The sequence below is a fragment of the Phasianus colchicus genome, chromosome 2, assembly GCF_987193195.1.
Source record: "Phasianus colchicus chromosome 2, bPhaCol1.hap1.1, whole genome shotgun sequence".
NCBI lineage: Eukaryota > Metazoa > Chordata > Aves > Galliformes > Phasianidae > Phasianus > Phasianus colchicus.
In genome coordinates this window covers 31,458,275-31,481,212 of record NC_143437.1, presented here as the reverse complement: position 1 = coordinate 31,481,212, position 22,938 = coordinate 31,458,275, and the positions used below count along the sequence as shown (strand labels likewise).

General features: G+C 35.8%; 1 protein-coding gene across 10 annotated transcripts in view; it reads left to right on the top strand.

The window, feature by feature from the left end:
* BIRC6 (baculoviral IAP repeat containing 6) overlaps positions 1-22,938 on the top strand; it is a 177,033-nt gene that overhangs the window by 75,134 nt on the left and 78,961 nt on the right. For 9 of the 10 annotated variants that reach the window (XM_090135247.1, XM_090135246.1, XM_090135244.1 and 6 more), the window contains exons 42-54: positions 218-344; positions 1,111-1,221; positions 4,926-5,059; positions 5,824-5,951; positions 10,417-10,979; positions 13,708-13,883; positions 14,365-14,461; positions 14,641-14,835; positions 17,056-17,256; positions 17,899-18,178; positions 20,035-20,291; positions 21,545-21,653; positions 22,160-22,381. In XM_090135247.1, the coding sequence (XP_089991373.1) occupies positions 218-344; positions 1,111-1,221; positions 4,926-5,059; positions 5,824-5,951; positions 10,417-10,979; positions 13,708-13,883; positions 14,365-14,461; positions 14,641-14,835; positions 17,056-17,256; positions 17,899-18,178; positions 20,035-20,291; positions 21,545-21,653; positions 22,160-22,381 (2,600 nt within the window). The remainder of the gene's footprint in view (positions 1-217; positions 345-1,110; positions 1,222-4,925; positions 5,060-5,823; positions 5,952-10,416; positions 10,980-13,707; positions 13,884-14,364; positions 14,462-14,640; positions 14,836-17,055; positions 17,257-17,898; positions 18,179-20,034; positions 20,292-21,544; positions 21,654-22,159; positions 22,382-22,938) is intronic. The other variant, XM_090135249.1, reaches the window with a different exon arrangement.

The window sequence follows — 22,938 nt, the reverse complement described above, 5'->3', positions numbered from 1 at the left end:
TTTGCTAGTTATGATAAACTTTATTCGAATATTTTATTTATCAACATCCTAAAATCCCGGTAAAGGAAGGAGGGGAAAGTAAGTGTGTGTGTACGTTATCAGCGAAACAGGAAGAAATGAAGATGTAGATATGACTTAAACTGAAAACTCTTCATGCTTTGCTGCTTTGGAAAGGCACAGGAATTTGATGATAATATTTTTTTTTTCCTTTTTGCAGCTTGAATCCCTTTTACAGTTATGGCTCACGTTAAGCCTGAATTCTAACTCCTCTGGAAGTAAAGACAGTGGCGCTGATATTTTCCTTTATAATGCTAATCGAATACCTGTAATTTCCTTGAATCAAGGTAAAATATATTAAATAGGGAATATTAACTTCTGGGTGTGAAAGGTTTTCTTAAGTACTCAATGTTTATTTGTTCTTATTAAGATCATTAACAGAATGAATGATTTCTGTGTTGGTAGAGAGCTCTTGGTTGCACTATCTACTTGACATGAAAAATGTGTAGTTAATAGTAATTAAGGAATCGTTCCTTGAATTTGTGTAATCTTGACCTAAATTATATTACAAAATGTGTGGTTCTTAATTCATTGTTACTGCCAAAAGGGCTCTTTAAAATATACTTCCTCAGTCTAAAATGAACTGTGCATCTTTATGCACTTCTTTGATAAATTTCTTTTCCTGGTACACCATTCTGTGATTTGTTTATTATTACTGTCCAAGGCATAGAGGATAGGCATGGGGAAGCCCTACTGCTTTTTGGCATTAGTCTGCTGACCTAGGAGAAAGATGTGTCTAATCATTTCTTTTTATAAAGTAATAAAGTATAATGAACTTGTTGAGTTTCATGGAAACTGTTTTAAATAAAATGTTCCTTTGCATCTTTTTTTTTTCTAAGAAGACATGGGTTGAAACTATAGGAAGTTCTGTGGGCCAGTTCCTGTGGCATGTTGGTGATGGCATCTTTTCCTAGTTGCCTAGAACAGTAGTTGTCAAAACAAAGGAAATGCAACAAACAATAAACAAATAATATAGCAACTTACATTCAAAATGAGAAACTTCTTGTAACATTCTGAAGATTAATACTTGGGAAAATGTGTTTTTCTTGACAGCTTCAGTAACTAGCTTCCTGTCAGTTCTGGCGTGGTATCCTAACACCTTACTCCGAACATGGTGCCTTGTGCTTCATAGCCTAACTCTCATGACAAATATGCAGCTTAATGGTAAGTTGTGGAGTGTTTTGTCACCATTTTTTACAATGTACAAGTAAGTGTTGATTTCGATCTTAAATGTTACCAAAATATTCCTTTTGTCGTAGAAGTACTTAGATTTTCCAACAAAGAGGCTATAGAGAGTGAGCTCTGTGGACTGCTTGTACCTTGAAATCAGCGTTATTTTAAAAAAAAAAAAAAAAAAAAAAAAGCTTAGCAGCATCTTCTGAAAAGCAAATCTGAGGAGTAGCTAAAGATCCTTGAGAGGTATCTTTGTATTATGGGAAGAGTAGCAGAGAATGAGGATTAAGGCAATATAAGAGGAATTCATGTTTTTTCTGATGCAGTAGGAATATTTTCAGAAATATGCAGACTCCAGTCACTGCTTATGTTAAGCTCTCTGAAGATAAGCCCCTTGAAGCTAAATTTATTCAAAAAAAATAAATTAAAAAAATCCATCCACTTCATTTCACTTTCCTATGTATGTGAGATTATCGTGCATTCTCTTTATGGTTCCATAACACGGTAGTGATAATCTCCCCTTGTGAAGGAGATTTTGCCATAAGTCAAGTAGAGACATTAAAGGATGCAATTTTCAATGCAGAAATTTAGCTTCTAAACAGTTGTGATAGTAGTAGGGCAGCTGTCATGGGGACTGCTTTTGTGGCCTTGTCCTTAAGCCTAACGAAGATACCAAGTAGTTTGTGAAATTGGAGACTGAAATCTCTAAAAATGTACGTATTTAGGCCATATCAGAACTTTTTAAATTCGGTTTTGACACCAACTGTACAACTAAAGGCAATAATAACAGAAGAAAGAAATCCAGAGTAACGGAAGATTGTACTTTCCTGAAATAATTTGTTATTTTGTGGTGACACAACTGTTCTGAACTGTTTTCTGTAGTCTGCCTGTGAAACACTTTTTTCCCTATATAAGAAATCCTTGTCTTTGGAACACATTTTTGGTCCTTCACATTTTCACTTTTTCCTTGGTATTATTTAACGATATCGTGAAAAACTTCTGAAACTCCTTCTGCTAGGTGAAAGTGATGCCTGCCTAAGAAAAATTTCAGAGTTTCAGTTGCTCTCATGTAAGCAGCTGTTGTCTGTCATATCATTTTTGTAATATGTTTAGTGATCTGTTTCTTTAACAAGAGGTATTCATGTTCCAGTCACGTGTCCTATTGCACATCTTTTATGTTGTCACCAGAGATACCATTGGAGAAAGAAGTGTTCTGAGCATAAATGCTACCTAACAGAGTGGATAATGTTGATGCATCCTCAGGTCTGAGTTAGATTGTGTCAGATTTTTAATGCAATGTACAAATAAAGTGAGGCTTTACATGACAGTGATATTTCCAGCTTTTAAATAGAAAGCATAAAAATAAAATTACACAGGAGCTAATGAAAGTGTAGTTATTCAGTTTTGCTGTCAACCCAGTCGTGGTAAAGCAAAAAAAAATACAGAGCCATCTAAACTTAGAAGCAGTGGAGCTGAGTGTTAGCCTGTGGACTTGGCTGCTGTTTGTCAAGTGAAGACAAAATGAAATGGCATTTGGTAAGGGGAAAACTTTCTATCAATTATTTTTGTTTTTCATTTCATCCATCTTCCCATAGGAGTTTCTTCTTATAGCAAGTCTATTTCCAGTGCTATTTTTATTTCGTTGCTCTGGAAGCTTTTCAGTCAATTCTGAGGAAGCTTTTTTGTCAATTCTGGGGAAGTTCTAGCATTTAAAACAAAACAAAACCCCACAGAATAGAAATGTTGCTTGTCACACTGATTGTAGACTTCATAGGTTATTCTCTGAAGGTGCCACTTAACAGTGCAGGAAAGCACAAACGTTCCTTCTTCAAATAAATATTATAGAACATTTAATAGCTTTTATACACTTGTTTTAAAATAAATTTGAATACTTCTGGAAAAATTGAAGTTGTAGACTTAAGGTTCAGTTTTGTAGTTACACACTAGATCAGCAAAATATTAGAGGAAACAAGTCCAAGTGTACATACAAGGGGTGTGACCTTAGTAAGTTAATACCTTTTGTCATCTGGGTATTCATTTTCATTTTTTACTTCAATTATGGCAGACTTAGAAATTTCACCCCCCAAAAATAACCAACCAAGAAAATACCCGCTGACAAACTATATACCTAGTTTTCTCAGGGGTAAAATTAATGTTTTGTCTATTTTGCTTCAGTAAGTATTCACAGGTGCATTTTTAGGTGGGGAAAATAAACTCGATTAGTTCACCAGGGCTGGTATTTCCAAGGCCCATCCTGCAGTGGAAGATTTTTCTGTTCTGAAAAATTTGGTTTTCCTTTCAGGTAATCAGTGGAAGTGTGCACTTAGCTTCTCTTACAGCGTTGTCCTTCATCCAAAGACCTAGCTTTTTAATTTTTGCACTGTCAAATGTAAACTGCAACAGTCTTAATGTCTGTAATAGAATGGAACTGGAATGCCTTGGGATAGCCTATTGCTTTTATTCAATTCTAGCTACTGCCCTTCCATCTTCCGTCAACTATAACCAAGCCTACTTGTTCTAAATCTAATATTGGTAAATCAATGCAAAATTATTTGTGTAGCTATACAAGAAATGCTTTCAGCATTAGTTTTCTGCAATCATCTAAAGGAGCACATCCTTTTATTGTTAGAAAATAAAATGGCATTTGGCAAGGGGAAAACTTAGTATCAATTATCTTTGTTTGTCATTTTATCCATCTTCCCATAGGAGTTTCTTCTTATAGTAAGTCTGTTTCCAATGCTATTTTTATTTCATTGCTCTGGAAGCTTTTCAGATGACATGGATGTAGTCAGGATTTAAATGTCATTTTGACTGAGTTGTTTCCTTCCTGTTTAGTTTCTTGTTGTTCAATTTAAGGAATTTTTTTGAATGATGAGGACTGATACAAACAGTGACCAGTAAGTAGTTTAGAATTTGATTCTTTTAGCATCCTCCCTAGTTGGAAATCTTATCTTGAGGTGCAAAGAGTTGTCAGTCAAACTCTTGCGCCTGAGCACCATTTCCTCTTGATTCAGTCTTTTCTTTCATGTACTGTGAGACAGTCTGAAGGAGATCATAGCTTTAGCATGTTATAACTTGGAACTTCATTTGGATAGGTGTAAGCTGTGCTTCTCAAAAGCTGTGTTTTGTGCTGATTTTATATACCACAACTGAATGGGTAAAACTTCATGTTTAATAAAGTTTACTTGTGTGATCGTTAAAGGATGTATTTTATTTTAACTCCCTGTCCTCAAAGCCCTTATCTGTTAAGCTCCCTGCAGTATTAATCAGTGATGTGAAGTCGTTGAATGTGCCACAAACAAAAATATCTTGATTGCATGCAGGATAATAGAACACGTGGTCTCTGGCAAACTAAGAGATGTGCATAAGCCTTACTAAAGAGGGGACTAGCAAAGAAAAAAAAAAAAAGTCAAAATCTTTGTAGATATTGTTTCTACAAAATTAAAACTACGTTTGTGAATTTTACCTTAACCAGCTGAGATACTGGTGGAATATTTTGGGGGGTTATAGCTGTACTTGATGAAAAACTCATTATTCAAAGTTGTAGTCCTGAATGAGCAACTTCTGGTACTTAATTATACTTGTGAATATTTATGCATAATGAAGTAAATGTAGTAGATATACAGTATAAATGTTGTATATTTACATTACATGTTTAAGATGAGAGGTTTAATTTTCACGCGTTTATTTTTAAGCTGGTCCAAGCAGTGCCATTGGAGCTCAGGAAAGTACAGCCCAACTGTTGGTGTCAGATCCAAACCTCATTCATGTATTAGTGAAATTTCTTTCTGGCACAAATCCTCATGGAACAAACCAACACAGTCCACAGGTAACTGGCAATTAAGATAACAGAATAACTCTTCATAATAACATTTAAATAAACATGACAGAAATGTGTGTTATCTGTAATGTATTACATCGTTAGCTTATTGTTTTTCCTTTGTTGTTGTTGTTGGCTCTGATGAACAACTGGTGGGAAGTTCATGTTGATGATCTCCTATGAATAGTAATCTTTCCTTTTTACATTTATGTGGACAGTTGCTCCAGGGAGGGATGCTATATGATGGTTAATGTGTTCTGTGTTAAGATTTTTTAGTAGTGTGTGTAGAAAAATAAAAAAGACAACGAAGATTAAACATCTAACAATTTCAGATTTTAGAAGAGCGTTTTGTGGTTCTCTTTTCTGCCTATTCCTGGAATCAGTATGATTTTTACTGTGTTTCCTAATTTCAACTAATGTTTTTCTGCTCTTTGTGGTATTCAAAACATTTGTGAATGGAGGTAAAAATAAATAAATAAATAAATAAATAAAAATAAAAATAAATTATTCTTATGTAATACTTGACAGGAGTGTCAGGAGCACCTAACAAGTGTTAGGCAAAGAACTGAATTGTTGCTTTTTAATCATGGATAATGGTAGGAAAACACATGGTATAAATTGGTATGGAGTAGAAAACTCTAAAATTTTTCAGAAAGCAAGTTAAGTTACATAATACTTAGCTATTCTTAGATGTTTTTTATGTTAGGAACAACTTCCTGGTCTTGAAGATATTTCAATTTTGTATATACTTACTAAAATTCTTTTCCCTCTAGGTTGGGCCAACTGCTACGCAAGCTATGCAAGAATTTCTTACTCGATTACAAGTGCACCTTTCATCAACTTGTCCTCAAATGTTTAGTGAATTTTTATTGAAATTAATACATATTCTTTCAACAGAAAGGTAAATCTTAGCCTTTTGTTTTCTTACTCTTTGTCTTTAAAATGTTTGTGAATCACAACCAAAATGTGTACATCCCTCTCTTGTCCTACTGTCAAGTTATGTATGGATTGAGATCACAGCACTTCTAGTGGCACCCAGGCAGTTTCTAGCGTGTGGAAAAGTGCACCTGGAATCCACACACAGCCAGCCATCTTTATGCAAGGGACAGTGAATGTAAGCAATGAAGGTTTGGTTGGAGTGTCATTGCATCTTGGGCTAAGATGTAGGCATTTTTCAGGGTTAGAGTAATCCCTAAAATAAAGGCACTGTTGATGAGTTTACCCACTGAAAAGACAAAAGTATCCTAAAAGGCCTGAATTAACCAAAGGTAAAGCAAATTATTTATATATTACTTTTATAATATAGTAGGATGAAATCTGTGATTGCATAATCATATTTATTTCATGAAAATGCTATCAAGAACATTAATTATTTTGGTTGTTTAGAATAATGATCACTTCAGAAGTAGTGTGATAATGCATTTATACGTTAAGGATGCAGAAGTCCAGCATACGTAGGCAAAGATACATGCTTTTGTATATACACATGCAAATAAATGGAATTAATACAAGCAATTCATTATAGCTGTATCCATTACTTAAAGTTCTTACCCATAAAGTACTAAGTCAGCTTCATTCTGATCAAAACTATGAAAAACCAACCATAAAGTTGACTAGAAGAGAAAATGGAACTTACCAAAGGAGAGTAAAACTATAGATTGTATGTTTTATTGCATTTCTTTTTCTTATAATGTCTTTGGAGAAGCATATTTTTGCTATCATCTTTTGAACAACCCCACTCATGAAAATAAGGCTTTGCATACTATTTTTTATCTCTTCTTTCTTTCTCTTCTTTATTCTTTCTCTGTGTTCTACAGACTCAAGGACAGACAGAACAAGAGGAAATGCGAAGGTGAATTGTAGGCTTCTGCTTAGATAGTAGGGAACACATAGAAGGCAGAACTTCTAACCATATTTTTCTTCTTACAAATTGTCTCAATAGAACGTACAGTGAAAGTGCTGCATTCTCCAAGCAGCTGTGCTGAGGCCATGTGGAGCATTAACCGCTAATTTCCAAATCTATTGCAACTCTCAGCTTCTTGGATGGCCTGTCCTTTTCTTACTCATTTATCTGCTTTTTCTAGATTCAACCCTAGTGCAAGATCTGAATTCATGACCAAGTTTGTTGTACTCCTTCTGCAGTACCATTTTTTGTCAATAAGCAATTGTCCCATTTGTCTAACTATGCCTGCGGAAATGCAGGCTGTATGCTATTCCTTTAAAATAACTAAGTGCATCCAGTGAATAAAAGAATTACCACATTTTGAATATATTACCAGACTACCCAATTCCGGTTTCATCTCCAGCAAACAGAAGAAAGTCCTAAGACACCAAATGATCTGATAGTGTTTCTGCATCTTAAATGCAGCCATGGTCCGTGAGCATCAGTATGAGCTTCTTTAGATCCAGGAATGTTCATGCTTGGAACTTCTGTTGCTGTTGATAAAGTCTCTTTCTTCTTCCCTGCAATTAAGTTATCATAACTAAGAAAAGGTGAAGGCATCTTTTTGTTACTACTTCTTTCTTGCTTTCAAAATAATGATGCTGTTTTCGGAACTTTACATATCAGTTTTGAAAAGGTCTCAGCATTTTAAACATAATCTCAAACTCTGCTAATGTGGAAAATGAACCAAGTACCTTACTGCTTACACTGTATGGATTTCGTCAATATCTGAAGCTGGCTTTACACAGGATGGTCATTTAGGCAAGTCATTCATCACTGACTTTTTAATGTCATTTCACTAGCTTTCCTAGTATTTGAAGGTTCTCAAGGTCCTTTTGGTACCTAGCAATGCCTGCTGACTGCATCGTACATTAGTTTGTGAATGAAGGGCTTATTCCTGAATGTTCCGCCTCCCTCTGTAGTTGAGTTGTTGGGATTTTTTTTTTTATTTGTTTGTTTTTTTGTGATTTGATTTTATTTTTATTTTTTTACTATATTTTATTTTAGCTCTGCTGTTCAAAGCTCAGGTTTGGGGATATCCATGTTGGGTAATCATGAATGATACCACTCTAACGTTTCTTTACATGGATACAAAAATATGTATGGACCATTTAGATTTGTGGTTTTCCAAGGCTTTCAGCTTTTGGTTTTAGAAAGGAAAACCTGCTAGTGATCTATCTTATGCATCTGTCTTATCTATTGCTATGGGGACAAGTTCTTAGCCTGGCTGTCTTCATCTTCATGCCTGATCAGGTTGATGGCATTGCACTGGGGAAATTGGCACTGTCTCCCTTTTCTCACTTCCTCTTCTCCACATTGAAAAAATCTCTTCTGTCCTGCTCTTCTCTATTGATGTAGTGTCTCCTCAGTTGTGTAGAAGAGGAGTACCACTGTCCACGCAACAGCAAAGAGCTTATACCTTGTGCTTCACAGCTCTGCTTCTTGAAGGCTCAGTCAGTGGGCCAAGACTGTTGTGTGTACAGCAATAAACTAGTCATGTGGCAGTTGTTTGGCCTGAAGTGCATTAGGAATTATGATTTACTTCTGATATAGTTGTTCAACACGTCTCCAGACAAAGGTTTAATGTAATGAGGGAAGGGCTTCCTCATTTTCTTGTTTCTCTGTTTTCCAGTAGGTGGCACTTTGGTGTTATCTATCCTTTAATCTTACAGAAAACTATTTCAGCTTTCTCTAAGAAATTTTACATCATTAACTTGAATTGGATGGGTGACATTCACTAGGTTATATTAATGGACTATTCTTCATACAAGAAATTTAATTATTTTGTAAAATCGTTAATTCGTAGTGAATCTTAGAGTGCATACTTATGTGTTAGAATATACTTGGAATAAGCTGATTAAGCCACTGAAATTATAGCTTTTGAGTTGCGATTTTTTAAGACAAATTAAAAGTAGAACTGAAATATAACATGGAAGCAAAGCACAAAAGAAGGGCTTTGATGACTTGTAGACCCTTAGGCACTTATTGAACTGTACCATGTCTGTCCAAATTGTAAGATTGATTGTAAAAAACAAACAAACAAAAAACCAGTATTTTACTGTTAGAATTAATTAAATGGCAAATATTTTCTTCAAATCTGTTTATAGAAAATTTTTTGTTCTGTATGTAATGTTATAGTGGGACTGACTACTCAGTATCAAAAGATATAGAGAAATGCTTCAAGTTACTAACCAAACCACACTTAGAGAATTAGAACCAGCTTTATGTTAAATACACTTGATTCAGAAAGTTCTTTTTATGATCTACTGGTAAATGTGTGAAAGCACAGAAGAGGGCCACTATATGATCAGAGGGCTGGAACACCTCTTGTATGGAGAAGAGTTGAGGGAACTGGGCTTCTCTAGCTAGGAGAAGAGAAGGCTTCAGGGAAGAGCTCATTGTGGCCTTCCAATGTTTGAAAGGAGCATATGAACAGGAAGGGGGTACATCTGTTTTCAAGGGTGGATAGTGATAGGACAAGCAGGAATAGTTTAGAACTGAGACAGGGGAGGTTTAGGTTAGATATTAGGAGGAAGTTTTTCACACAGAGGGTGGTGACACACTGGAAAAGGTTGCCCAAGGAGGCTGTGGATGTATCATCCCTGGAGGCATTCAAGGCCAGGCTGAATGTGGGTCCCTGAGCAACCTGGTCTAGTGGTTGGCGACCCTGCACATAGCAGGGGGGTTGAAACTAGATGATCATTGTGGTTCTTTTCAACCCAGGCCATTCTGTGATTGTATGATTCAAATGGGAAGTAAGCTTAGTGCCAGAAGAGATCCCTCAATTAATCAACCTATATGCACCTACCTCTGACAATTTGAATATCTTCTCATTGTTTTACATACAGTCGCTATTTGGAAAGCTGAAAACTGACCTCTCTACTCTCTGACTCTCTCTGCTTGGAGGAAAAAAATTGCATAAGGACAAATCCGATTTAATTTTCCTGTTAGGATTTTTTCCTTAATTCTAATGATACTACTGTATTAGACTGCTTCCCATGCAGTTTCCCTGCAAGTTTATGAAACTTCAACCAGAGCAACTGAACAGGACTGTATCTGAAATATATACTCACAAAGTTAACTGATCAGTTAAAAAGAAAAAGAAGAGAAACAAAGATCTAACTAGATTTCAAACTTTTGGAAAAGAAGATTTTGTTGTTTTTAATATCAGAAAAGTTAAAGCATGAAGAGATTCCACTGACTGTGTAATCATTGGTAGTTAAAAATTATGAATGCTTAACTGATGTGAAAGATCAAATTATGCTTCAAATTGCATTTCTGGAAATGGCTATTTTTTTATTGGAAGTCCGGTGTGCATTTTGATTCTTAAATCTCAAGGAAACAACAACAAAAAATTATGTATCTTGTTAATATTGAATAATGAAATATCTTTTTTTTCTTTTTTTTTCCTTTTTCCTTTCAGAGGTGCTTTTCAGACAGGCCAAGGGCCTTTGGATGCACAAGTGAAACTCTTGGAATTTACCCTGGAACAGAATTTTGAAGTTGTGTCAGTTAGCACTATTTCTGCAGTGATTGAGTCTATAACCTTCCTTGTGCATCATTACATTACGTGTTCGGACAAAGTGATGTCTCGCAGCGGCTCAGACAGCTCTGTGGGTGCTAGAGCATGTTTTGGAGGACTTTTTGCCAACATTATCCGTCCAGGTGATGCCAAAGCTGTTTGTGGAGAAATGACAAGGGATCAACTTATGTTTGATTTGTTAAAACTGGTGAACATTTTAGTTCAACTGCCACTTTCCAGTAACCGAGAATATAGTGCTCGTGTACCAGTAGCAAGCAGCACCACAGACAGTGTGTCTGATGAAGAAAAGGTTTCAGGAGGCAAAGATGGCAATGGAAACAATCCTAGTATTCAAGGATCAACTGCGTACGTTGCGGACTTGGTGTTAGCCAACCAGCAAATTATGAGCCAGATTTTGTCTGCCCTTGGCCAGTGTAACAGCAGCGCTATGGCAATGATTATTGGTAGGTATTTGTTAATTAAAGGGGAAGATCTTTTGTGGTGGTAAATACTTTAAACTTCTACAAACTAATGCATTGGCACAGACATACAAAATGTTTCAAAAAAAGTCAGAAAAAGAGAAGCTGATAGAAAAGTGAGAAGGATGGCAGGTGATGTAGGGTGGGGACAAAAACATTGCAAGATGGGAGACAGTAATTAAAGCCAAATGGGAGCATTTGGCATTTGTAATTCTGGGATTCAGCAAATTCAGAAGGATTGATTTTGGAAGGAACCTCTGGAGATTGCCTACTTAAACCTTCCTGTACAAGGAGATCCTGATGCAGAGAGTAGGCTCCTCAGTACCTTGTCCAGTGCATTTTTTAATTCCTCAAGAGTGGAGGCTCTACAGCTGCTCTGGGAAGTCTATACCCGTGTTCAGTTATCTTTGAACAAAAATACACTTCGTTATGTTTAAAAGGAATTTCCTGTATTTCAGTCTTTGCCTTTGCATGTCACTATACATGGATTAGGATTATTCTTCAGTTTGTACTACAGACATGTTACCTTGATAGTTCACTTCATATAGCAGTATTTTTCTTTTTTGAATTACTTTTGGAAGAGAAGAATTACAACTGTGCCATTGCAAAAATGCAGGCACTTTTCCATTCCTCTATTTTTTTTTTCAAAAGTCTCCTTAGCAGCATACTCTTTAGGGTTCTAGTAATATATTTGTGGGAATTCTTCCTGTTACTAAGAAGTGTGGATTGCTGATGATACTTCAAATGGAAAAGTTGCTGTTTGTTGGACATGTGTCTAGGGTGTGTTTTCTCCAAGTAGATATCTTTGAGACTTGCTTTTGAGCTGTAAAGATAACATACAGTTTATTTGCACAGCTTGAACTACTAGATGAAATACTACATGAATGGTAATGTGTGTGTGTATAAGTAGAAGAACATTTTACAGAAAGATAGCCTTGGACCATGCACTCCATTTCAGATACAAAAATAATTGTGAAGTCTGTAGTGTTTCTCTTATTTCCAAGAAAGCTTCTCTGTTGTCTTCTGTGCTGATGTGTCTTAAGCGGATGTGAAAGCGTTTAACCAATGTGGTATCAGAAAACAGTGTGTTCTTTGGATGAGAATCTGTGAATGTCTGACCAGTAGTCCATTTGTTATAAGAGCTACTGAGAAAGTAGCAATCCCCAGTAGTCAAATTAAACAGCAGGCGGGACTTGAATAGCCTGAAGTGCATTGTTGGAATCTTCCTGAAATTAATTCTCAAACACCTCATCCTTCACTCTGGATAGTTGGTGTTGTATCACAAATGCAATATGAATGAACATTGAAAGTAGTTTGTTCTGTGCGTGGTTGATTGTTTTGAGTATGTGTTTTTGGGGGGTGAAATTCAAATACTCTCCTCAACTTTTATGTCTTTCTGAACCACCAGTTTGTGTCTAGCAAATATTTTGTATTCTTTAAGAAATCAATTTGGAAAGATAGCATTGTTTCAATATGTTTTTCATAGAATTCAGAGTACTGGGCCAACTGTATCCCTTCAGTGGATTGTTTGCCCCAGGGTCTTTTGATATGGGTTACTGAAACTAATTTGGGAAGATGTAACACAGTTCTTTGTGGTTTTAGTTCCTTCAAGAAAATCTGTATTGAGCTCTTTCCAGACAACTTCTTTGAACAAAACATTTCTCTAAGATTGCTGCCAAGGATATGTATGATCCAAAAATCAGTTACCAGCATTTCGTAGTAAACGTAATGGTTAGCACAGAATGCTGGCTACCCAGGAAAGATAAACTGAAAGACTTGAGCGGATGTGCACTCGTAAATAGTGGCTCTGGTGTCAGAATTTCTGCTAATAATGTTGATTTAATGCACCTTGCAAGCCAGTAGATCAGGAACCAGAATAGCCTTCAGTAACTCTTTTGTCACATGAAGTTAAAATATTTGTGAGTTTTGTCTTTGTGTTTCATTAGGATTTTATGCTTTGTCATTGACAGACAATGAAAACCACATAAGTAAAATAGTATTCCCATCCTACCCTTCCCTTCCCATGCCTCAAAATCTAAAATCTTTGCAACACCTTCTTCAACTGTCATTTATTTTTAACTTTTCTAGACACTGCAGAGATTGAGTCCTAAGAGACTTCTGTCTGTCTCCATGCTTTCAAAGCTTACCAGTATTTTCTTTCTTGACAACTTAAAAGTGATTAAAGTACTATAGCTGTCAATTCTCCTGCCAAAATGTTTCTCTAAGGCATATTGCAAAGATCACTTAAACACATTCTTTATATTATTTTCTGTGAGTATAATTCCAGTTCCTGTAAATGGAAGGGAAATGAAATCCGTTTCCCCAACTCCAATCTAAAACCACTTTTAAAAGCTCAAATTGATGTCATATGCTCTGTGAGGCAGTAATTTTTACAGAGGTAGTTTCTCTCAGGGAAGAATATCCTACTGCTTTCCTTCCTCCTTTTCAGCAAATATGTAATCAATATTACTGAATAAATCCTGAACTGTAACACTGGGAAGAAAAGTTCAAGGAGAGGTATTTCCAATAGAGATGCAGATGTTAAGTTAAGAACTAATGGTAATTTATATGAACCTGAAAATTGTCCTTCTTGTAAAATCCATGCCAATCTTTAGCTGGAATGAAATTTAAATATTCTTGAGTTCTCCTCTGTGCTGTAACAATTTGTTAGGTCTCAGCTTCTGAACCTTGAACTGTTCCTGTTTTCACTAAGGTGCAAGTGGCTTACATCTCACTAAACATGAAAACTTTCATGGTGGCTTAGATGCAATATCAGTTGGAGATGGATTGTTCACTATCCTGACAACACTTAGTAAGAAAGCAACAACGGTGCAAGTGATGCTTCAGCCAATTCTTACTTACATGGCTTGTGGGTATATGGGAAGACAGGTAGGTTTCCTTTAACTTTGCTGTTCTTCAAGATGATTACATTTTGGTTGATACCGTAAGCTATAGTCATGTCAGTAAACTAACTGATTTTCATATTTTTCTGACATATCTGTGGTGCAGAAGATAGGAAGTGTCCATCGTTTTGAAGGGGGAGAGAGTTAAGGAGTTTCTCTAAGGATATTTTGGTATTCCTATAAATATTCCTGGCTAAAAGTGAATTGAATGTTTCATTGTGTTCAAGTGGGAAATACATTTATTGTGTTTATATTTCTGTGTGTTTATAATGCTCAATATTCTTAACTCCCTTCAGCTATTTACCTTGTCATTTAATCTTTTCCTTACTACGAAGACTTCTCCTGTGTAGGAGTGAACCTTCTGGAGGATGATACTGCTATTTTGTGGTAGAGAGGTTGATTGTGATGGGATTTCTTATTCTAATTTCTAATTCTGTATGAAATTGTATTTCTTAACTTTCTTTTAGGGTTCTCTTGCCACTTGTCAGTTGTCCGAACCGCTCCTCTGGTTCATTTTACGAGTCTTGGACACAAGTGAGGCACTGAAGGCTTTTCATGATATGGGTAAGAATGTGTTTTCTTTGGGTTCTTCAAGTAGAAGGTTTATTGTAGATTTTATGGCACTTCAGGAATGCAGACGTGTGTCTAGAGAAGCAAATTTATTAAATATGTGTTTATTTGCTTAGAATCTATCACAGGCTTCTAAACAGGTGTTTTTTTTTCCCCATCCCAATTATACATAGGTGGTGTTCAGCTTATTTGTAACAACATGGTAACGAGCACAAGAGCTATTGTTAACACAGCAAGAAGTATGGTTTCAACTATTATGAAATTCCTTGATTCTGGTCCCACTAAAGCAACAGACAGTAGTTTGAAAGCCAGAGTGCTAGCTTCTGAACCTGATAATGCAGAGGGAATTCACAATTTCGCGCCCTTGGGTAAGTAATACAACCTTCTCTCACCTTAATATCCAGTGGCCATTTGAATCTGTATCATAGAATTATAGAATCATAGAATCACTTAGGTTGGAAAAGACCTTAAAGATCATCGAGTCCAACCATGACCTAACCATACTACCCTAACTAACAACCCTCCACTAAATCATGTCCCTGAGCACCACATCTAAACGGATTTTAAACACATCCAGGGATGGTGACTCAACCACCTCCCTGGGAAGCCTATTCCAGTGCTTAACAACCCTTTCTGTAAAGAAGTGTTTCCTCATATTCAACCTAAACTTACCTTGGTGCAACTTGAGGCTATTTCCCTTCATCTCACCAGTGAAAAGAGACCAACCCCGCTCTCTCTATAAGCACCTTTCAGTTATTGGAAGAGAGAATAAGGTCAGCCTCCTTTTCCCCAGACAGAACATCTCCAGTTCCTTCAGTCTCTCTTCACAGGGCATATTCTCCAAGCCTTCACAAGCTTTGTTGCCCTTCTTTGGACCTGCTCCAGCACCTCAATGTCCTTTTCGTACTGAGGTGCCCAAAACTGAACACTGTAGTTGAGGTGAGGTATCACCAATGTCAAGTACAGGTGCAGGATGATTTCCCTAGTTCTGCTCACCACACCATTCCTGATATAAACCAGGATGCCATTGGCCTTCCTGGCCACCTGCGCACACTGCTGGCTCATTCAGCTGACTGTCCATCAGTACACATCATGTTCTTAACAAGATGTATTGTGTCAAATATTGAAGTACTACCAAATCTTCTAACCAGAGATACTGGAGCATTGGGCTATTCTTGCTGATACTGTTCTCATGCTTGTACCTAGATGCGTCAATGCTACCTGCATGAACGTTTGTTAGAATTGCATTAATATACTACCACATATTAAAATGCATGAGTTTTAAGGTGTAAATGCACTCTGATATTTTACTGAGGTTTTCTTTCTTCCACTACTAGTGTCTTGATTCATGTTGCTGCTCATTAGCCCAGTGTAGCTGACAAATATGCACGCCCATTATTTTATTGTCATGAGTGAAGAAAAGATTCTTTTTTAAAAAGCTTTGGAATTACTGTAGGACAAGAAAGAAGTTCCTTTCAGTCCTTTCATTCAAATTTAAAATAATCAAATAAAACGACGTTAGGAAGAAAACAGTAGGTTTATTTATCAGAATGTGGAACCATTCTTAATCTACTTCACTATTCACAAATTCTGAAAAGATAAATTTGAGAAACTTGTAGATGTTGGTACTTAGTTACTTTCAGTAGTGAAAATCCTAAACATGTCACAGTGGTTTCATGCGCATTTCATCCTCAGCCCTGGAAAGTGCTGCAGTTCTTGGTGTTCTGCTTTGAGTTTATCTTCTTAATATTTCACTTCCTATTGAGAGCGTGCTTTTGAAGTGTACCTTCTCATGGATTTCACTTTCTACACTTTGATTCTCATTGGGTGATATTATCTAAGGCACAAACTGAATTTATTTGGGATGAAAGTGTGTCAAAATGTGTACTTTAGGAATTCACCTCCAACTAATAATAGGCAGTCAGTCATAGGATGAGGCTGGAGCTGCTCGAAATTAAAACACTTCATGTATCTGTAGTTGGAACAGTACAGATCCGGTCTTGCTGAGCCATACAACTTGCTAGAGAAGACATAGTCTGGGTCTTTTTACTTTGTTCTTGAGTCATTCTAAGATTTGAAAAGTAGATTGTTGATACAGTTACAGGCTTTTGGATTTAGTGTCTAAATTTAGAAAAATAGTTTTCATGTTAAACAAAACTTTTTCAGAAAAAAATGTTTGCAGATTTTGATTATAAAGACATTTATTACCATTCTAATATTGAAACCTTTAAAAGTCTCATTAGGTTTACTATGAATGAACAGAGTTCAAGTTATAACCATACTGTTCAACCTGGACCCTTTGATTGGCTTGCTTCTGTAATTAAGTCTTGATGAAAAGTTCAGGGGTTTGATAGCAGATGTATTCTAGCAAACATTCAAGCACATACACATTCATGTAGACAGGCAAACTATATATAAAACACTTGAAAATTAAAAGAAAAATATATCAGTAGTTATCATGATCGTGGATGGAATGTATGAATAAACAAAACAGATATTAAAAATTGTTTTCCATAATTCAGGTGGTAAATTAATCAGGATTTAATTAATAAATATTTATAAATAATGTTGATACTGCTGTTTTGTAGGTTCTATCACCTCAAGCAGCCCTACTGCCCAACCTGCTGAAGTACTGTTACAGGCTACTCCTCCACATAGAAGAGCTCGATCTGCTGCGTGGTCATACATATTTTTACCTGAGGAGGCTTGGTGTGATCTCACAATTCATCTTCCTGCAGCAGTGCTGCTCAAAGAGATACACATCCAGCCTCATCTGGCCTCTCTTGCAAGTAAGTATATTTGCCAACACCACTGATTTGAAAGTTTGATGAGTAAGATTTAGCTGTGTCAGAAACATTACATCAGAAGAACAAAAGCAGATACATTGTATGAAGAATGCCAGTAAATAAGTTGAAGAGCTTCCTAGTTCAGCTTCTCTTGAGAGTTGAAGGCTCTGATTCTGATTGTTTTCATGTAGCTTAGTGTATGTCTCGTGGCATTAACATCAGTATGCCAGAAAACTTTTCAAACTTCTCAAAATTTAGGAGAATGTGATGTTGATCTCAAGTCTTCAGGCAAAATGGTGTTGTATGGGAGTTGCAGTGAAGCGTGAAAGAGAAATTCTCTTATTTTCCTTAGTTCTTATTGCCGTAGCCCAAATAGGGAAAAATGTGATATTTATACTGTGACAGGACTTTTCTTCATCTCACATCTTTGGAATAAGCTGTATAACCCATTTATCCAAATGCTGATGCATTTCACCATATGTTATCACACAGGAGACATACTACAGCTGTGGTTCTGCAGTAGTGTTTGCTTAAGTTCATTTTCGTCATCTTCTCTATCTTTAAAATGAATACATGTTTAATGCTTAAAATTCAAACCAGTACAGGTTTTTAAATGGTATTAAACCTTCTTACCTTGCTCCGTAGCTTGCCCTTCATCAGTATCTGTTGAAATAAGTGCAGATGGTGTCAATATGTTACCTTTGTCAACTCCTGTTATTACAAGCGGTCTCACATACATAAAAATACAGCTTGTAAAAGCTGAAGTTGCGTCAGCTGTCTGTCTTCGTCTCCATCGTCCACGGGATGCTAGTACGTTGGGCCTCTCTCAAATCAAACTGTTGGGCCTCACAGCTTTTGGAAACACCTCGTCTGCTACAGTCAATAATCCATTCCTTCCTTCTGAGGATCAGGTCTCTAAAACAAGGTAAGCTTCTGGTATCAATTGACAGAGACTAGAGCATTCTTTGTAGCGTGCTCATTCTGTATGTGTAAAATGAAAAAGTTTCATCTCTGTAATGGTGGACAAAAACAAAGGATGTGAAAGCATTAAAACTTACACTTGGTGTCCTTAGTTACAGATAGTTGTCCAAAAAAATTCAAGTAGCAGCATATTTCTTATCTCTTCTGAAGTCAGGAAACTTACGTAAGTGTTGAAGCAGGAATAGAAATAGAACTATAGAATGTTTTGTGAAAGTCGTATCCAATATTTCTATTTACAGACAGTTGAGAAATAGGAACTGAATGTTGTGATTCTGGCATATTAGCAAGAACTCTTTTCAAAAGCTTTGATTGGCTTACATGTGATTTTGAATTTCATACTTATTTTAAAATAAAAATAGATATTTAAGGACAACCTCGGTGTTTTTCAACCTGAATTTAATCATTTACAGGTAAATATTTTAGGTTATTTGTTTGATTGAAATTTAGCTTGCTTAATGATTAAAATTCATGACTTTGAAATAGAAGTCAAAGTTTCAGCTTTGAGTCTTGTTGTTTTTAAGCTTGAAAAGGAGATATGAGGAAAATTTGTAAGTATTTTATGCCTTTGAAAAGAAAACAAAACCTGAAAGTATGGGAATTCAGAGAACTATGCTTGCTGTCTGGTGTATGTTTTATAGGAGCTGTGTAACTAAAACTGATCCATGATCTTGAATAGCAGCAAAACCGATTTTCATAGACAAATTATTCTTCTGTTATATTTGTACTTCAGAAAAAGTTAGCTTCAAGTTACACAAAAGCAATCACTACTAAAGAGAGTGTGAGTGTACATTCTTAACATCTTGAAATGTTTTACTGTGGTTTTCAGCTTATTTTGATAAGTATCTCAAAAGACTCATGGCAGTAATTTGATAGATATGTTAAATAAACTTCAGTATAATTTTGGTTTAGACGTAGCTGAGAATTTATTATTTTCATGATAAATATTTTGGAATATTTTTTTCCTAAAATAAAAATGCAAGCTTTGTGTAAGATATATCTTATGAACTTCCCATTGTTTCACTGCCTTCCCATCTCAAAAAAGTGGGTAAAATAAAGTGTGAAAACTTGTTAGTGAAATGATGTCATTTATTTCATGTACAATTTAGATTGCCTTAGGATTACTTGTTATTATTAAAAGGAATAGTGAGCAATATTGTTTGAAAGAGTCTTGGGGAAGAAATGCAATGATAAACAAATTTAATTTCTGTAGTTTTCTTGCGTTTTTTATGTCAGGTGGGACCCTGTACTCACCGATGTTCACTGTAGTTTGTGAATGATCCTAAAAAAAGTGCACAGCTAGCCCTGCCATTGCAAACTATTAATCCTCATAAAAGCTCTTATTTTTAGGAAAGATGTATAGTAAGTAGTTGCCAACTATTACTTTGTATGTCAATACATTTGTGTCCAAGTGAGGAGATGTGCTATTATTTTATATAATTTTTATTATTATTGCAGGCTGTAAGGAGTATTTGAGAGCTAGAAAAGTTTGGTTTGTCCCTGTACACTATAATATAATACTAAAAAAAAAAAAAAAGCATGAAAATACTACCTTTACCTATGAATCCTGCCTTTCTTACGAACTCAAAGTAGTAGTTGCAACAGTAATACTAATGTATGTTACGTTGTACTCTTAGATTGAGTTATTTCAATTTACTTTTCTCAGATTGCATGATGGTGTCACAGAAGTTTTCTGCAATACTTGTCATAGAATCTAATACAAGTAGATGCATTCATTATAGATGAAAAACAGAATGGGGAAATGACACATTTTGCTGACTTTCCTTTTTTCCTTTTTTTCAGTATTGGATGGTTAAGATTATTACACCACTGCCTCACTCATATAAGTGATTTAGAAGGAATGATGGCTAGTGCTGCAGCACCCACTGCTAATCTGTTGCAGACATGTGCTGCATTACTGATGTCACCATACTGTGGTATGCATTCTCCAAATATTGAGGCTGTGCTTGTAAAAATTGGGCTGCAGTCCACCAGAATAGGCCTCAAATTGATTGATATTCTTCTCAGAAACTGCTCAGCATCAGGGAGTGACCCTGCAGGTGAGTGCATTGTCTTTCTTTTCAATTGTTGCTTTAAATGTTGCTTGTATTACAAATTTAGTATTTGCTTGTTGCTTTCAGAGTTTGAATTCTGCTTGCCAGTACTTACTGTTTTTTCATGGCAACATTGTTTAACTTGCCATTATATTTCTGGGCATCACAGAGCTTTGTGTCTGAGTAGCTCTAAAATGGTACAACAGTGCAAGCAGCACTGTTTTGACTTGTACACAATATATGATAAGGGGAATGTTCTGAGGTCACAGAAGTAGGTTGTACAATATATCCTAAGCGCAGCTGTGTATATACCTATACACAGTGCCTAGATGTTTCCACATAAAGAGTACCTTAGAGTAGTTCTAAGGAAAGTAAGTATGGTAATGTTTGATTTGTAGTAAGCTGTAGGATAGAATAAAATCTGAATAGCACTAAGTGAGGCAATTATTCAGCAACTGATTTATGTCCCACAGCAATAGCTCTTCAGTCAATGTACTGTGGGATGTTTGCATGTTCATGATTCTGTATCACTTTGCTTTGCTATTTAGTGGCTTTCAAGTGAAAGAGATCTGAACTGTTACTTGCGCTGTTTTGAAGTTGCTGATTCTAACAGAAAACACCTTTTCAAAATGCCTTCTGTGATATACTTCACCATGAGTTAATGTGACAGTATAGCACATTAGCTTTTATTGGAATGCTGTTAAATAGGAGAGTAGTTTCCTAAAGGACAGGAGATGGGGAATATAGGAAGGAGAAAATAAGTTGGAAATAATCCAAGGAATTCCTGGGCTAGAGTTATGTTGGGGGAAATTGGAATTAAATGAGCTTCCATATGGAACCAAACATTTGCTTCTCGGATGCATGAGGCTTGACAGCTGTCTTGTAATTAGTCATGTTCTTGATTCTGTGACTGAATTCTATGCCTTTTGGGAATACACTGTGGAAAATCCTACCAGTTAAATCTGCAAGTCTTCTGTCTGATGAATGTTGCAATTGATCTTTTTCTTCTATAAGATGTTCAGTAAGGCTGAACATTGTATTGAAAGTATTAAGTGTGGAATATCATGATAGTGATGTCTTAGCCGGCATATGTTAATGGCAAAGCTCAGTTCAGTGTTAGCATTGCAATTCCTTAACAATTTTGTGAGTACTTTTAAAAAATACGTATGTAAGTACTTCTGTTGTTTTCCCTCTCCCCCTTCCTCCCAAACCCCCATTTCTTTTCTTTTCTTTTTTTTTTTTTTTTTGAATGCGGCAAGATCTGAATAGCCCTTTACTGTTTGGAAGATTAAATGGTCTCTCTTCTGACTCCACAATAGACATTCTTTATCAGCTGGGAACAACTCAAGATCCTGGAACAAAAGATAGGTAATGTTATTTGGATTATCCTTTGGGGCTGTGTATACTCTGCTAAACAGTGACACAAAAGCAGAGCCTTTTAAAATCTGATTATTTTAATATAGCCTGAAAGCACCTAAATGTAAAGAAGCCTTTCAGCTTTCCCTTCTAGCTCTTTCCATCCTTTACAGAGAATACTTCCCCTCTCTTATTTGGTCTTAGGAAAGTGAGAAAACTCTTAGTGTTCAGCTGAATTTTCTCTCAAATACTTAGGACTTAGTTACCTTCTATGTTTTCCTTTTCTGTAGTAAGAAAACTTACATTTGACTGTCAAAGATGATATGTGTTTTTAATTTATTTTGCGCTGTTAGTGATTTAAGTCTTGAAAACAGAGTTTGAGCTCATTCTTGAACTCTACTTCAAAGAAAGTGATAAATGCTTAAATCAACCTATTCAAAGAGAGCAAGTTAATTTGGTTTTGAGTGTTTCTTTGACCCTTTGTAATGTACTACATACTACATCATCTTGCCTTCCAGGATTCAAGCACTGTTAAAGTGGGTCAGTGATTCCGCAAGAGTTGCAGCTATGAAAAAAAGTGGCCGTGTCAGCTACATTTGTCCAAATAGCTCAACAAGAGAGTATGGTCTTTTGATGCCATCTCCTTCCCACTTGCATTGTGTAGCAGCAATTTTGTGGCATAGTTATGAACTGCTTGTTGAGTATGATTTACCAGCATTGCTGGACAGAGAGCTCTTCGAGTAAGTAAAGTAAACAAAGTATTGTACCACATACTTTTCTGACTAAATTATTTTGTTCTGAAATAATACAGCTTGAAGAGGAATAAGTAGTGAAAATTGACATCCCTGATGCTGGGTTGAAAGACTGAATACTAAAAAAGATAACTAAACAGGTGGCTTTGTAGCTCTAAACATGTATATAAACAGGTATATATTAAGAATTATAACATTTGAGAAGAAAGAGAGATAATAAAATAGATTTCTTGAAATGAATAACCCAGTTGGATTTGCACCAATATGAAAGTGGGATTAACAATTGAATTCCTGTCTTTTGGAGAGTATGTTGTTTTCAGCATAGGATGAAATGAAGAAATGCTAATAAAACTGTTGTACCTAGTTTCAGTATGCATGTTGTAATATAGTCCTATTCCTCTACCTCCTGCCAAGTAAAACTATAATTCATATCAGCCAGCATCTGGAGCAAATTATGTGATATATTTTTAAATGAGTAGAGAAGGATTTTTTGTTAAACATGGGAAAAATAATTCTTCTAAGAAAAATAACATCTCCGCTGTTTC